At 43.0% G+C, this 16,039-nt stretch overlaps 1 protein-coding gene across 1 annotated transcript in view; it reads right to left on the minus strand.

The window, feature by feature from the left end:
- The window catches only part of LRP6 (LDL receptor related protein 6), a gene marked incomplete at its 3' end in the record, with an annotated part of 128,049 nt that overhangs the window by 29,687 nt on the left and 82,323 nt on the right, over positions 1-16,039 (minus strand). Inside the window, exons 8-10 of the mRNA XM_014959249.1 lie at positions 5,315-5,531; positions 3,502-3,791; positions 1,616-1,842 (exon numbers count right to left, since the gene is read on the minus strand). Coding sequence (XP_014814735.1) covers positions 1,616-1,842; positions 3,502-3,791; positions 5,315-5,531 — 734 coding nt within the window. The remainder of the gene's footprint in view (positions 1-1,615; positions 1,843-3,501; positions 3,792-5,314; positions 5,532-16,039) is intronic.

The raw sequence follows: 16,039 nt of genomic DNA on the forward strand, positions 1-16,039 counted from the left end.
AACTCTTACATACTCACATGCCAGTTTATGCCTCATTTGACAGAAGCACACAGTTGTACACGGTTATATTTTCTTTATGCCTTGTACAGTAGAGAGGGTTGTATATTTGACATTTGGTGGCTAATTAGTCACTTCTTCCATACTGTAAAACCAATACCACTTGCTTTTAAAGCGAGACATAGTTTATACCTTTCTGCTTTAATCCCTCGGGAAACAAAGACCTGTTTAATGCTTTTAATTTCAACCAACCACACACTGGAAAAGGTTGCTTTAGAAACTGATGATCCAGGGGGTGCTATTCTTTAGACACCAGGAACACTTGCAAATTTTTCTTAAAAATTTTGCAAATATTTTGTGCATAAGTTGTGCACAGCTTGGACCCAAGTGTTAGAAACGCCGCCACGATAGCAACGCCATGAAAACTTCCATATGGAGTACAATGACACAGCTCAGCTACAAAACAAAAGGAAAAACAGGCATTCGGGCTCAAAACTGAAGTAAATTTTCTTCTAGTCCGTGGTGAAGAGACAAAGCATTGAATTATACTAATCCTTGGGGGGAAAAAAAACCCAAACAACTATTCCCAGTGTAAAACTAGAATAATCTAACAATCTGGCCTTGGATGGCATCTGATGTCCTTGCCCAGGCCACCCCTGGTGCACCAGGGCTGAACCCCACCTCGGTGCCCTGCAGAAGGTCCCACCAAGCCCTGCCACAGCTGCCACCACCTCGCTGAAACGGAAGCAGGACCACTGTGTTCCAGTCTCTGCATCGCTGCAACACTCGCAACGCCACTGGAAAACGTGATCATTTCTTAACATTTGAAAATGAGGCGTTCTCATTTGTAAAAGAAGACTAATACCATGGCTGGTGTAACCTCGAAAAGGTTTCGCAGTAGTTAGTTAATTTCAAATGAGCATTTCATGGTAGAAGAGCTATTTTGGAAGCTAAATAGTTTTCCCTTGCTTTGCCCCGCTCCTTCCTCCCTCCCTCTGCTCACTGCCCTACTTTTGCTATTACATTTGAATCCAACTGAGAAGTTTCTTCTCAGGAAATCTTTCATTTTGGGGATAGGTGGGTACAATTGTTCCCACTCTTTCTCTGTCCTTGTTTCCCTTGTCCATACCAACTAAAAAGGCTCACTTCTCTGAAGGAACAAACACCTTCCTTATTCTCAGACAATAAGCTTAACTTGAGAATGGGGGAGTGAAATCATTTAATACCTTTATTGGACCCTAACTTTGATAAAAAGGATCCTCATTTTTAAAAGGACAAATATTTTCTTTTCGATGCTATAGTCCTTTTCTAATTAATGAATTCCATAAACCTAAAACTACTTTGATTCTGTGGTTAATTAAAAAACGAAATATAAATCCCTTTTTAATGAGCTGCTCTGTGTTTTGGTTTTTTTTTTTTTTTTTTTTAGTATTCCTAATGATTATTCAGGACATTAAGAGCATATTCCTCCAGCCCTCACATTCTAAATTACCAGGTTGTATTCCCCAGCTGGGTTCTCTCAGGATTTACACGCAGTGCCTAACTACCGTGCCCTAGAGGAAACATTACCATGTTGTTTTTCACCGTTCACAAACATCAAATCAAATCAGCAAGTTACCCCTCAGCAGGGTCCAACGCCAGCGCCCGGGGACTGTCAAGATCCTTCCACACCAGCACCTGGCGATGCTGCCCATCCAGCTTGGACACCTCGATACGGTTTGTCCCAGTATCAGCCCAGTACAAGTTCTTCCCCAGCCAGTCCACAGCCATGCCTTCCGGGTAATCCAAGCCAAACTCCACGACGTGTTCCAGGGCGCTGCCATTCATAAAGGCTCTGCTGATGGTCTGCAGGGATACAAAGATACACAGGCAAATTAGAAATTTTACCAGTCTGTCATTGGGCTGGTTGTTTTCTTTGTTGCATTTTAAACACTTTCAGATTTTAGGCATCTCATAGGAAAGAGGATCTCACAATACGCTACTTATTTGCGAGGCGAACAATGCCGCTATTCAGAAGTAATGATTTACTGTACTCTCTGAATGCATTCTGTGTCAATTACAATAGCGTTTCACTGGGGAAATAAATGGGATAACTAGTCTGGTTCAATTAAGCAGTCTACATGCCGAAGTGACCTTAGGAACTCAGTGCCAAGTTCAAGGGGGAAATATTCTGGCTCTCCCAGGACTACACAAAAGCGTCGATGTTACAGCACGGAACAATATTTAAAGCAGCCTAATGAAAAAGTTCAGGACAGAGCAGCAAAGAGAAGAAAACAACCTAATGGCCCATTAGCTCAGGAGCGCAAGCGCTTCCGTACTGGTGCTTTAATTTAATTTCACTAAGCATAATTTCCTCTTGGTCTTTTATTCAAAAGACGTCTTTTAACTCTTGCCATCACAGATGAGCCTATGATAGCAGATACAGCCAGAATTATATTTTAGTAATATATTGAAGCTCAGGCATTCCCCGATTTAATATGACCACTTAGAAACCTGAAAGCAAAGGAATAACGTTAGGATAGTACCAAACTCTTTTTGCCAATCATGGGCTTTGTTTCGGTGTCCTTAATAGTCCCCTCCACACACTCTTAACCCATCAGAAGTTAACACAAAGATTGATTTTTTTGGTTACTTTCTAGTGTGGGTGCTACCTGCTAATTATGCCTGTTTGTGACAGTACACAGCAGGGAAATTCGTATCTCAGTCTTCATCTGTATCACCCTTAAAAACCTATCAGATCTTTGCTTTATTTTTCTTTCAAACACAGCTCAAATGAGTACCATACCTAAAGAGTTCAGCCAAGTCCCTCGAACTCACTCAAATGCTGTGGTTTTAACTTTTATGATTCTTAGTTGCAAAGGTCCACGAGTTATTGTTGGCACAGCTCTGAACCCAATTGCAGAAAAGTTTCTTTTATTAAAAACTAGGGTTTGATGTTCACAGTTTTGACTAAATCTACAACCCATGAAAAACAAAGGGAATAATAACCAGTCTTACTGATAACAGAGATAAGACAGACAACACACAGGTTTCTGTGACTCCATTAACCACCACATTTAAACACCCACCCTCAACTTTTTCCAATTTGTCAGTCTAGACCTGTTTTACAAAGCCTGTGATTCATAACATGTCTCACGTGCAGTAGCTATATAAGTTAATGAATAGGTAAGACCCATTTTCACTTCCTGACCCAAGACAAGGCTTTCCCCCATTAAACATATCCGGCAAAACATCTGTGACCCCTGAAACCTTCTGCCATATGGCATTTTTCTCAGCTTTCTGCCAACAAACTTATTTTTTGTAACTTACTCTTTATGGGAAAACACATACCTTAGATTTGAATGATCTCTAGAAGACAACGCTACTAGCACAATGAAAACACACGACATTCTTAGAACAAACTCCTTTACCTATCCCTCGGATCTTGTAAATTGCATTTGTCAACCCATTCTTATCTCAAGAACCTTCTAACAACTTAACGGCCAATATGGAGCAAACCTCTACCTTCAGGGAGATGTCAGTCCAGTAAATGCGATTGTCTGTCACATCAAAATCCAGAGCAGAAGCTTCCTTGACTCCGGTGAGGGGAATCGCAACGTTGTTGTTGTTGGTTTCTAAAGAGATTCTCCTGATGTCTGCCCTCCGGGAAAAGAGCAGGAAAGCTTCTGGGACGATGCAGGTCTTCATATCATTGATGAGCTCCAAGCCTATGGGGCAAGCGCAGCGAGGGCCTTGGGGTCTGTACAGACACAGGTGGCTGCAGCCCCCGTTCTCCTCCGCACAAGGGTTTGTACCTGAGAGGGCAACAAGAAGCAAAAGCAATCACTGCAAACCGTCTTCGGTCGGAAGACAAAGCCAGTTCTCACATGCATCAATGACACTATGAATCCTTTGAGAAATACATAGAGTTTTTCCACCTTTTATTCTCTGAATGAATTCATTTTTGGTCGTTTCCTGTAGTCATTTAGATGAATGTTACTCTACTCGGCTGGAAAGCCAGTGCTTGTTTTCCTGACCCCGTGAAACAAACCACACATTCACAGAATCACAGAATCTTCTGGGTTGGAAGGGACCTTAAAGATCATCTTGTCCAACCGTCAACCTCACTGACAAAAACAGACACCCACACAACAAACAAGGAGCATCACCATCACTAAACCAGACCTCCCAGCACTACATCAACCTGTCTTTTGAACACCTCCAGGGATGGGAAAGGGATCTGAACTCCAACAGCTCCTGATGTTTTCGATTCACAGCACTGAATGGATGGTGAGTACGTAAGCAAGCAAGCATAGGTTCTGCTGCCTTTTACAGTGCACTGGTCAAATTACATACCCCAATTGTGCTCCTAGAGATGAAAATATGCAGATCTACTTTCACCTCCATTCAACGGTCTCTTCTCTCCAGGCTGCTAGTAAAGCAGCTCTTTGCAATACTAATGTGCACTAATTCCTGCACATGCTGGAAATCCACCTACTCTAAGAGAGGCCCAGCATTACCAAGCTCAACTAGCCAAACAGCTGGAAAGAGGGCTGCATTTGAAGTAGGGGTACCTTAGGGCATCTTGTTAACGTGGCAGCAGCAACGGAAAGATACACCTCAACTTCCATTTGACTGATTTCCTGGGGTACAACCCACACATGGCAGCAAGAAGGCACAAGCCCTATCCACATACAGCAGGACATTCAGGGAATGGGATCAGTTCTGTGATGCTCCAATTCCACTGCCACCAGTGTTTGGACAGCCAGTGATAGCCAATTTAAAGCGAGATCCTGCTTTGTTTACACCACATGGTAGAAAGCATTTCTAGTTATTTTTAAAGATGATTTCACGGTATTAACGTGAAAAGCACTGAACAGACTAAAACTGGCTCATTCTTAGCTTTTGCACGCCGGGAGCACATGTTCAGATTGCAAGATGAAAAGCTGCTACAGCTGCAGTTCCATAAACAGCTGGGCTACCCTAATAGCTGGCTGTTACAAAGAGAACTTCTCATTTTCCATGATCCTTTTTCTCCCCTTACTGGATCCGGGGCTGCTCAGACCTATGCAAAGTTGCTCCAACTCCCTGAGAAGCAGAAAAGTAGCAACTTTGGGGGGTGCATGGTTGGTTTCCAGCTTGAGATTCTTCCAAGTCAGAGAACTGAAGCACCTCACAAAAGACCTCCCCTACCAAACCGCAGCCTGCCGTTATCACGCAACAGAACTGGATTCTGCCCATTTCTAGAAACGTGACCTGGAATAAGGTAGTATCTACAGAAAAGCACTGCTGAAATGGTCTATTTCATTTTCCTTGCCCGATAAGCGGCCTCACTCACCAATGATCTGGTGGACGTTTGTGGCTTTCAGGCCCATCAGATCAGGCAGTTGGTCTATGATGATCTCCCTTTCTGCCGTGCGCTTGTGCACCCGCTCAATGCTGCGCCTCTGCCAGTCTGTCCAGTACACGTAGTCTCCCAACAACGTGAACCCAAAGATATGAGGCAGCTTGTCCTCCACCAGAACTCTCCTCCCAGTTCCGTCAGCATTCATGACCTAGGGATATACACAAACACAGCTTTATTACACGTGCAGAGTTAATTCTGTCACTGTTTATCACAGATTAATTAACTAGCTGCTCCACACTTTGAATTAAAAACCAATCTCCTAGCCATTAAAATGCTATCAACGTTACACAGCAGTCTAATAAAAAAATAAAAAAAGACTGTATTTCAACAGGTAGATATTCTAAAAGCCACAGAGGATCCCTTATGTATAAGGCTAGCCTCGTAAGCAGAGCATGACATGAAATTATGACACAACATTCCTTATATTTGCTTTAGGAACTAATATTATGTGTGTCTGTGAGATGCTGCCTCTCTCCCGTGTTTCTGACTTAGGTCTCTTGGTTCACTTGTAAATGGAAGATGCTGTTTCACACAAATCAAGACAAGCTTACAATGTGTAGGGGTCCTGCCTCGGTACCTTGTAGTCCACAACCCCTCCCAAGTGAGCTTTGTCCAGGTTACAGACTGCAGTAAGGGGAGGCCCCACATGAATTCGGGGAGGTAGACAGTCAAGAAGATCTACAGAGTATCTTTATATTCCCGAGTCTGAATAAAATACCAGTTTTACATTCTTCAAAATTAAGTTGGGTATTTTTTGTAGCAGAAGAAACACTAATAGTCTGTAAATAATTGCATGTCTTTGATCAAGACACTTGAATTTACTGTGTCGTTTTTCTCTACTGCTGAAAAGAAGTAATACCTGACTTCCTCAAAGAGGCACTGAAAGGATTAATTAAACATATATATGCATGTTCAAGTGATCGAGCACCTTATGAATGCCAAGTATTTTTATAAAAAGTATCAGACTGACAGGAGTGAAGAGTCCTGTGTTTCAAGAGAAGCTTAAAAATGATTCTGTACTGCAATTTTATAGAAAAGTTCCTTCTGAAATATTTCTGCTTGGTTTTAAGTTTATAGTTTAAGTTTGCAGCACGTGTACCATCCTTTCAAACGAATGAAAAAAAAAAAAAAGAACCTTAATGTGAAAAATTCCCCCAAACCTTTCTCAGCATATAGTGCAACATGCAGGTTAATAAAATAATTTTAAGTTCACTAAAAAAAGTGGAAGAAAATGCCATAATCTTCACAATAATTCAATTTCTCCTTGAAACTTGCTGCCATTCCTGGTATGTCAGAATAGGAATTGAATCTTTATGTGCACATTCCCCACAGAAAAAATGAAAGGGGGTCTGCATATTTGCTGGTTTGTATGAATAAGATCCATATTTACTTTTTTTCAAAAAAAAGCTCATAATTACTCCGTGGAATTGGCTTACCAAAAAATCTTCAGTCCAGTAGCTCCTACAAATGCACACGTACCACAGAAATAAGATGAGCATTACTGAGCGAAATGGTTTTCCCCCCCTGTATTGTCACTAAGATCCTCTAGAAAGCCAAGCGCGGTACTTGCAGCTTCACTTTGCATTTACCATCCTAAAGCTGTATCTTACGGCTTTTACACTGATAACCAAATCCAAGCACAGCATTTCCTATCACAGATTGTTTAGCTGGGCTCAGAGCCCAGCATAATTGCCTAATTTCTGGACTTCCTTTTGCAAACAAGCTCTGCTATTCCATTTAGCCTCCTTCAGAAAATTTCAGCATCTGCTGGATTTCTCAGCTCCTAGCAGTGTGCCTCCTCCACTCTGCTTTGACAAATGAGGTTGCTAAATAACAGATTAATGGTTAACTTTAGAACCAGGGACACGGATTTACCATCTGTAAGATAAACTGTGAGTTACAGTCCTTAAACCCACCATCCCTTCAAGAAACCATCACCGCTACCAAGCAGAACTGGTCATACCCTTTCCTCACCACCTCTTTCTAACCCTAACACAGTCATCTTACATTTCTGCCATGACTTCTTTTCCCCTCCCCCTTACACTACAGAGATGAGCCATTTGCTTGCAACTAATTAACATATGGCAATTAGTGCTTGCTAAGCAGACCAAACAGATACACAGGATGGGTGGCCGCTGCAAAATGAATTGACTAAAACCAGACAGTGATAACCACTAAAACGTCACTATCACAAAGCAGTATCTTCAGATACAACAGTTTTTGCCTTGTACTTATGAACAGAAGAAGCTTCTGTATTTAAGGGGGTGCTTAGCGACCGGCAAAGAAGGTGTATGGCGTGAGGTGAACTTTCTTTAGCAAACTTGAAATAGGGAAAACCAAAGATGTTCAAACCACCTTCCTCTTATTCTGGAAGTCAAGAGAAGAGAAGGAGAAGAGAGGAACTTCAGTATAAAGTATCTGCTTTTAATTACTTTTTGTTTTGCCACATGCAGGTTATTTTGAAAGCTTTATGCCATCTAGACAAAACAGATGCCCACCTAAAAGTCCTTCCACGTACCTGCCACCCTGCTCCCACTGCCATCTCACCTGAGCCCACCTCTTCATATAAACACCTGCAGCCGGGTACCACTGTAGGAATAGTTCCACGGCACCACGGGGTCTGCATTTTAGGAGATTTGACTAGAGTTTCATGGACAGGCTACAGAGCCAGCCTGGCATATGGCAGCAGGAAAGCGGGAAGCGATATAGGGATGATACATAAAATCAGCACAAGGAAAAAGAAACGATCACGAACCAACCCATGCCAAAGAATTTCAGTATCATCTTTTCAGGTACTGAAATTCACAGAATCAGAATCTTCTAGGTTGGAAGGGACCTTAAAGATCATCTTGTCCAACTGTCAACCCAACTTTGACAAAAATAGACACCTGCACAACTAACAAAAAGCAACACCATCACTAAACCAGACCTCCCTGCACTACATCAACCCGTCTTTTGAACACCTCCAGGGATGGGGCCTCAACCACCTCCCTGGGCAGCCCATTCCAATGGCTGAGAACCCTTTCCGTGAAAAAATTTTTCCTCATATCCAGCCTGAACCTCCCCTGGCACAACTTGAGGCCATTTCCTCTCGTCCTGTCGCCTGTGACTTGGGAGAAGAGACCGACCCCCATCTCTCTACACCCTCCTTTCAGGGAGTTGGAGAGAGCAATAAGGTCTCCCCTCAGCCTCCTCTTCTCCAGGCTGAATAACCCCAGCTCCCTCAGCCTCTCCTCACAAGACTTGTGCTCCAGACCCCTCACCAGCTTTGTTGCCCTTCTCTGGACCCGCTCCAGCACCTCTATGTCTTTTTTGTGGTGAGGGGCCCAAAACTGGACACAGCCCTCGAGGTGGGGCCTCACCAGTGCCCAGTACAGGGGGACAATCACCTCTCGGGCCCTACTCACCACACTGTTCCTGACACAGCCCAGGATGCTGTTGGCTTTCTTGGCCACCCGTTCAGGTGACAACTAAGTCCTAGTTGATACTACTTTATTCCTTCATTCTCCTTCTCCAGCCCCAGAGGGATCAGCCCATGAGAGGGAAGCCTACCCCCGCCGAATCCCCCATATGAGAAACCCACCTTCTGCTGCTACGAGGCAGAGTCTCCAGCGGTTTGTGCTGCTTTAACCACAACGTGGTGTGGGTTTCTCATTCTGAGGCCGTTCTGAATGCTGCAAACCACAGTGAGAATACAGACTGCAACAGGAAACAGATGTGGTGCAACCACAAACACTACCTTTACTGAAAGAGCAAGTAGTTTCACCAAAAAAAAAAAAAGTATAATGAAGTAAAAAAAAATCAGATGGCCTCAGAAAAGATACCAGATATCTGTAGGAGAAGGGCTTTTCTTATCTTAGAACAATAATGAACGCAAGCCTATGGCCTTATCAAAATACAGCTTATGCAAAATAAATGAATTAATAATACTGAAAATGTGGTCATATTTTAAGATGCTGTACTTAATGGTCAGCAGAAACAATAAAAAAACCCAACTTTGCACGTAACTTCTATTTTAAATTTACAGACTGGATTGCACAGTGATAAATCCTAAGGGTCCTTCTTGCTGTCAGTTACCCTGCATTCAATTCAATCTCGAGTACCGTAAAACTGTGATAAATAGGTTAATGCAGTGAATTCACCTTTTTGATAATCTGGGATTTGAATTACAGTAGTTCACATTTGTCATTTGACTGGTTTAAGGCTAGAGCTCGATTCATGATACCCATCCCATTGGGTATCTCTGGTTTAGAGCCCATGCTGGAACCCTGGCAAAGCTCTGGAGAGCCAGGGCAGTGGCAGTAGAGACCAGGCTTATGTCCACAGCACTGAGATGTTAGTAATAGAAACTAACTGTCCCTTATCAGGCCATACTTAGATCTGTATCAAACACAAGAGCCCAGCTCTACAGGCTGCCAGACAGTCTCAGGACTGACGACTCCCAGAGAAGACAGTATGCAGGCTCTGGAAAGAACACACTTTCCAATGTAAATCTGGGAGACCGTCAGCCAAACCTGATATGATTTACTTGTAATTAATCTAGTGCCGTAAGCAGGAGGACAGTGTGCAAACTGTTACCTTTCACCTTAACTCATGAGCAGTTTAATTTTTGAGGTAGAACCACAGAATCACAGACCAGCCCAGATGGAAAGGACCAACCATCTGGTCCAACCTCTTGTGGGAAAGGGAGCCTCGATGATACGATCTAGCATCCTGTGCAGTCACGCCTTGAAAACTTCCAGTGATGGGGACTCCACCACATCTCTCAGGAGATTATTCCAGTAAAAGATTGCTCTCACTGTGGTAAAACCTCTCCCAGTGCAACTTGTACCAGTTGCCCCTGTCCTCTCCATGTGGCTCCTTGTGAAGAGAGAGCTTTTATCCTCCTTGTAGCTGCCCTTCAAGTACCGGAAAACATTGATGAGGTCCCCCCTGAGCCTTCTCTTCTCCAAGTAGAAAAGATCTAAATCCTTCAATCTTTCCTCATAGGGCAGGTTCTCCAGCCCCTTGATCATCTTTGTGGCCCTCCTTGGGCCCTCTCCGGTCTGTCTGCACCTCTTTTGAATTGTGAAGACCAGAGGTGGACACAGTACTCCAGCTGCAGCCTGACAAGCGCCAAGTAGAATCATAGAATGGTTCAGGTTGGAAGGGACCTTAAAGATCATTGAGTTCCAACCTCCATGCCATGGGGGAATAGAGTGGATTGATCACATCTCTATCTCTGCAAGTACTGCCCCTGTGGATGCAGACCAGCATCCAACTTGCCTTTTTTGCTGCAGCATCACACTTGCCTCACGTTCAGCTGCTTGTCCACCAGGACCTCCAGGTCCCTTTTGCCAAGGCTGCTCCCCAGCCACACAGATCCTAGTGTGTACTGGGCTCTCAGCTTATGTCATCCCACACGTAGGACCTTGCACTTGTCTTTGTTAAACTTCACACAGTTGTTGCTAGCCCACTCTTCCAGTCAGTCCAAGATTCTCTGTAAGATGGCTCTCCCTTCTGACATGTCCACCTCACCACCCAGTTTAGTGTCACCAACAAACCTGGCGAGGGTGCTTTCAATCCCGTCATCCAGATCATTTTGGAAGATGTTGTACAGCACAGGGCTCAGTCCTCTGGGGGAGACCCTACTGACCGCCAGAGTGAGTAAAAACCACTGATCACCACCTTCTGAGGTACGGCCTGTGAGCCAATTCTCTACTCATCTCCTGGACCACTCATCCAGTCTGTATCTTGCCAGTTTGTCTAGGAGGAAGCTGTGGGAAACAGTGTCAAATGCTTTGCTGAAGCCCAGACAAACAACATCCACCGTTCTCCAGGTGCCAACACAAAATACTGTTCTGTTGCAGGAGGTGATCAGGTTAGTCTGGCATGATTTGTCCTTGGTAAATCCGTGTTGGCTTTTCCATATCACCTGCTTCGTTTGGCTTGCGTGTTTCTAGGGAAACTCTTTCCAGGGACTGAAGTAGGACTGGGTGTGTAGTTTCCTGGGTCTTCTCTTGTGCCTCCTCTTTTGGATTTAGTTATAAATAATCAGGGAGCTCTCTTTCAAGATGACTGGCACAGAGGAAGTCAATAGGCAATGAAAATTTATGAATAACGGCTCGTAACTCCGTATCTTCAAAAAATTAAAGATTAATTATTCCATTACAAGAATGGAATAAGCCTCTGTGATGGACCAAAAGCCCTCAGCTACACTACAAGATGTTGCCAGAACTTTATTTCACAGACACACACATCAGTAAAACAAAAAGCCAAAAAAACCCCAACTTCCTCCAGTAAAATCCATAAAATACTCTAATTTCTGATACAAAATAAAAATAACTTGAACGGAAGCCCTGATTTTTAAAATTGACAGCCAAGTTTTGGACAAATGACAAAGACCTTAGCTGCCTATTGGTTTCTGAACTTCATCACTTTTACCAGTGCTAAAATCAGGAGACCCCACTTAATATATAGGACCTCAACTGCCCTCTTTCAAGTACTACTGCCATCACTGTGTCAGCTCTACAAAATTTCTAGCAGGGACCACAGCTGGAAACCATCTCACCCCAATGACTCAAAGGATGGATGCAATTGTAGCATTTATCTTCCTTTTGAAAAGATAAGGAACAAGAGAGTGTTTTAAATCATGCTTTGCATGTGGTGTCCCACAAATGCAGAACACACTAGCTTGTTGTTGCCTTGGTACATGTTGAAATATACTCTCAGATATCTAGCTACCTTACAGCATGAAAAACCCCCAGCCATTTGGCACAGACTTATATGAAGGAAATGTCACAGAAAAAAAGGTAAATTCTTCCAGAGCAGACCTTAAAGTCTTGAGTCATTCCAACTACAAGTTGGGTTTCTTGCAATGGTTTGAAAGACAGCACAAAGTATTACCCACCTTCACAATTTCAACACGAGTGATGCTAACACTCTAGGAATAGCTAAAACTAAAAAAACAATGAGGTGAAAAAATGAGTTTCTCATGAGCTTGATCATTAACGCTGATCTGCATAAGATGATTTCAAACAAGTGTTACTGTAAGACAGCTGTGAAATACTGGATTCAATACACATATCCCAGGTATCTCAACATGCTGTGGAAAGAGATCTTGAAAAATGCCTGCATTACACTTGAAATAGTTCAGGAATATTCAAGGTTTAGGCTTAGTTACTTCAGCCCCCACCACCCAATGATAAATACTTACATGTGCTGTTTGTTTGATGAAACACATACTCAGTTCATGCCACTGCTAATCAAGAATACAACTGCTCATCTTCCTAAGTGTACATGATTCTTACTATATCAGAGAAGTAAAAAAACAACACTAACTCATTAAATTTGTTTGGTTAAGGAAAAAAAGGAAACTGGGGCGGCAGCACCTCTCTTAAAAATAACTCTAAAAGAGAGCTAGAATGCCTTCTGAACGTCACATTAGCATTTTTTCAGACTGGGTTTGAGAACTACTTATTTTCAATTTGCTTCTTTAAGCAACTTAAACAGAACAGACCAGGATGATTTTACTGCTGTGGCTGCAGCAATGTCATATAACTAACACACGTATCTACCATAAAACAGCAGCTCTAAGAGAGGAAAAAACAGGTATCTTGTCTAAATTTCCAGTTTTATTATTCTTCCCCTCTAAGAAAAAAGCCTGTCCTGATCAACTATACCCTCTTCATCTGAGCCATCAAAACTTTAAACTCTAGACAATTATTCTGTCAGTGTCATTAATATACTGCCATTGACTAACTGTCAGTTCCAAAATGCAAAGGAAACTTGTGGATATGAAGTGGGAAGCTATCTCCACCCTGCTTTGAGATCCTGAGAAATCAGCAGAAGGGATACCTGGAACCCTTTCTATTTGCTTCAGGAACCAAACGCCTCCAGCCAAGTCTACAATTTCTAACTGTTAATTGTTTTATAATAGCCATTACCAATTTCTAATTTAACAGTTCCCCAGCACCCTCAATTTCCTTTTGAGCTCTAATCATTTTTCCAAAGTATTCAAAATATATTTTTCCTGAGCATGGATAATATTCCTAATAGGGCTGCAGTGAAGATAAATGTGTAAAAACAGAACAGAGATTAACTTCATAAATAGCCCTTTCTATCGTGCTACAGACACTGTTATAAGCTCATTTCTTTCACAATAGGACAACTTTCCTAGCTCACTGATCAATCAATGCCAACAGCAGAATTGTTTTCTCAGCGATGGAATTATTTTAGAAACAATCAGTTGGGTTTCCAATGAAACGTCTCAAATCAGGTGAAGTGACAAGCAGGCAGGGAAAGGAGCTTATAACCATTGTGACAATCAAATATGACATCTCCTAGGCAATCTCTTGCAATACAAAAAAAACCCCGCATTTGTAAAGAACAGGCTAAGACAAAAAATTAAGATGAAATGATGAACGGGATGAAAAGAGAGGTTTTCACAGGAAAAAAAAAAAAAAAAAAGAAGATCCTCTGAAAAGATTCAGTGGTAAAACAGGTGAATAAAGATGCGGAAGATCCTCTGAAAAAATTCAGTGGTAAAACAGGTGAATAAAGATGCTTGGCTATGGAAATTAATTTTGGTACATTAACACATAGGGCGGAGTGGCAAGAGTCAGAGGGTGTTGTGTTATGTGGGTATAGGGGTAGAGAGAAAGAAAGCTAATTACTGTGATTTTGCAACTTACTATTTGTCAGCCAAGTCCTAGCAGCAACCTACACTCGCTTTGCAGAAACAGACAGCTAGCCAAGCCCACACTGGGTTTGGGTCAGTGGTTTGGGGGAGAGTTTACCAGTTCAGCAACACAACTCCTAATGCTCCTGCATGTGGACAAAAGCCTCTGTTCTTTCCTCTTCTTTCCTGAGGTCCTTTCAGTACCTTGCCCTAGGAACTTCCAATTTTTAATTTGTTCTCTATCCAACTTGGTGCTTTCCAGACTCCTCCATAAGCAACTATAATTGATTATTTTTCATAGAGGGAAAAAACATGGAAAGTTTTCTCCTGTTTTGGCAAGTCCAAGTAGTTCAGGGATAAGTCCAATGAGGGACTCGGCCAGTGCAAGGCTGCAGGGGGGTGGCTCTGGGATACGTTCCACTTCTGGTGGCAGTAAGCTATTAAGTTGATTCAATTGCTCCCTTCGCTCGATCACTTCAGTTCCAAGGGTCTCTGCATGTCCAAACCCTTCTTTTTTCCCCCCAGCATATGTATTTACCTGCATACTAAAAGGCGTTACACTTTTCTCACAGACCTTTGCAAAGTTACAACACTATGAATGGTATCAGAAAAAAAGTTTAGGTTAAGAATACAAAATCTCAGAGAGGAATATAAAATCTCAGAGAGAAATACAAAGCTCGTGTGAAGAAAGCTGATTAATTATTGAGAGGGATCACAAAGTCCCTGAAGTCTGAAGAAGCCCAGGTCCAAGATCAGTACAATCTTTTTTGGTACGGTAATACAACTAAGCTTGAGAGAAGACAAAGCCCAGTCAGAATATTGGAGAGTAGGGGGTAATAGCAGCCTTACAAACAGCACTCAGCTGAATCAGAAATGCAAAGAGAGCTCGATTGCTCTTCACCATCACTCCCCAGCTTGCCTACAAATGTTATTTTAAGTATGTCAGACTCAGTGAGGTCCGATGAGAGAGCCAACCGTGTCCTGGGTTGCATCAGGAGAAGTGTCACCAGCAGGTCACAGGAGGTGATTCTGCCCCTCTGCTCTGCACTCGTGAGACCCCACCTGGAGCTCTGTGTCCAGCTTTGGAGTCCTCAACACAGGAAGGACATGGACCGGCTGGAACAGGTGCAGCAGAGGAGCCACGGAGATGATCAGAGGGATGGAGCACCTCTGCTATGGAGACAGGCTGAGGGAGCTGGGGTTGTTCAGCCTGGAGAAGAGAAGGCTCCAGGGAGACCTTAGAGCAGCCTTTCAATACCTGAAGGGTGCCTATAGAAGAGCTGGGGAGGGACTCTTTGCCAGGAAGTGTAATGATAGGACAAGGGGAAACGGTTTTAAATTGGAAGAAAAAAGATTCAGATTAGATCTCAGGAAGAAATTCCTTACTATGAGGGTGGTGAGACACTGGAACAGGTTGCCCAGGGAAGCTGTGGCTGCCCCATCCCTGGAGGGGTTCAAGGCCAGGCTGGATGGGGCTTGGAGCAACCTGCTCTGGTGGGAGGTGTCCCTGCCCAGGGCAGGGGGTTGGAACTCGAGGATCTTTGAGGTCCCTTCCAACCCAAACCATTCTCTGATTCTATGATGGCTCTAGTTATTTCAGTTTCAGGGATTTTTGTGTCTTCTGCTAGGAAACCAATGCTGACTGCCAGTAGAGGCTTGTTACTTTTTAGAAGAGACAACAGCCTAAACTAAAGTGCAATTTCCTAACTCCAATGGAAAAAATCTAGGACACGTTAGTGGAATCCTAAGGCTCTACTTCAATCAGCTCCATGCCAGGCCATGGGGAGCCATGAGGTTTATAGAGCTATCGTTAGCAAACCAGAACTGCTCATGGGTAAGCAAAGCTGGTAAGAAACCTCTCTGAACTTCCAACATGGACAGTCTCAGTTGAGCTGCACAGAGGTAAGCAACAGCCAAGTCTGAAAAAGGTACACTTTTATTATTAACAATGATGTGAAATAAAGACTGCAGAAGCCAGCTCAGAAGTGTCTTGAGTG

The sequence above is a fragment of the Calidris pugnax genome, unplaced genomic scaffold (assembly GCF_001431845.1).
Source record: "Calidris pugnax isolate Ruff unplaced genomic scaffold, ASM143184v1 scaffold298, whole genome shotgun sequence".
Classification (NCBI taxonomy): Eukaryota; Metazoa; Chordata; class Aves; order Charadriiformes; family Scolopacidae; genus Calidris; species Calidris pugnax.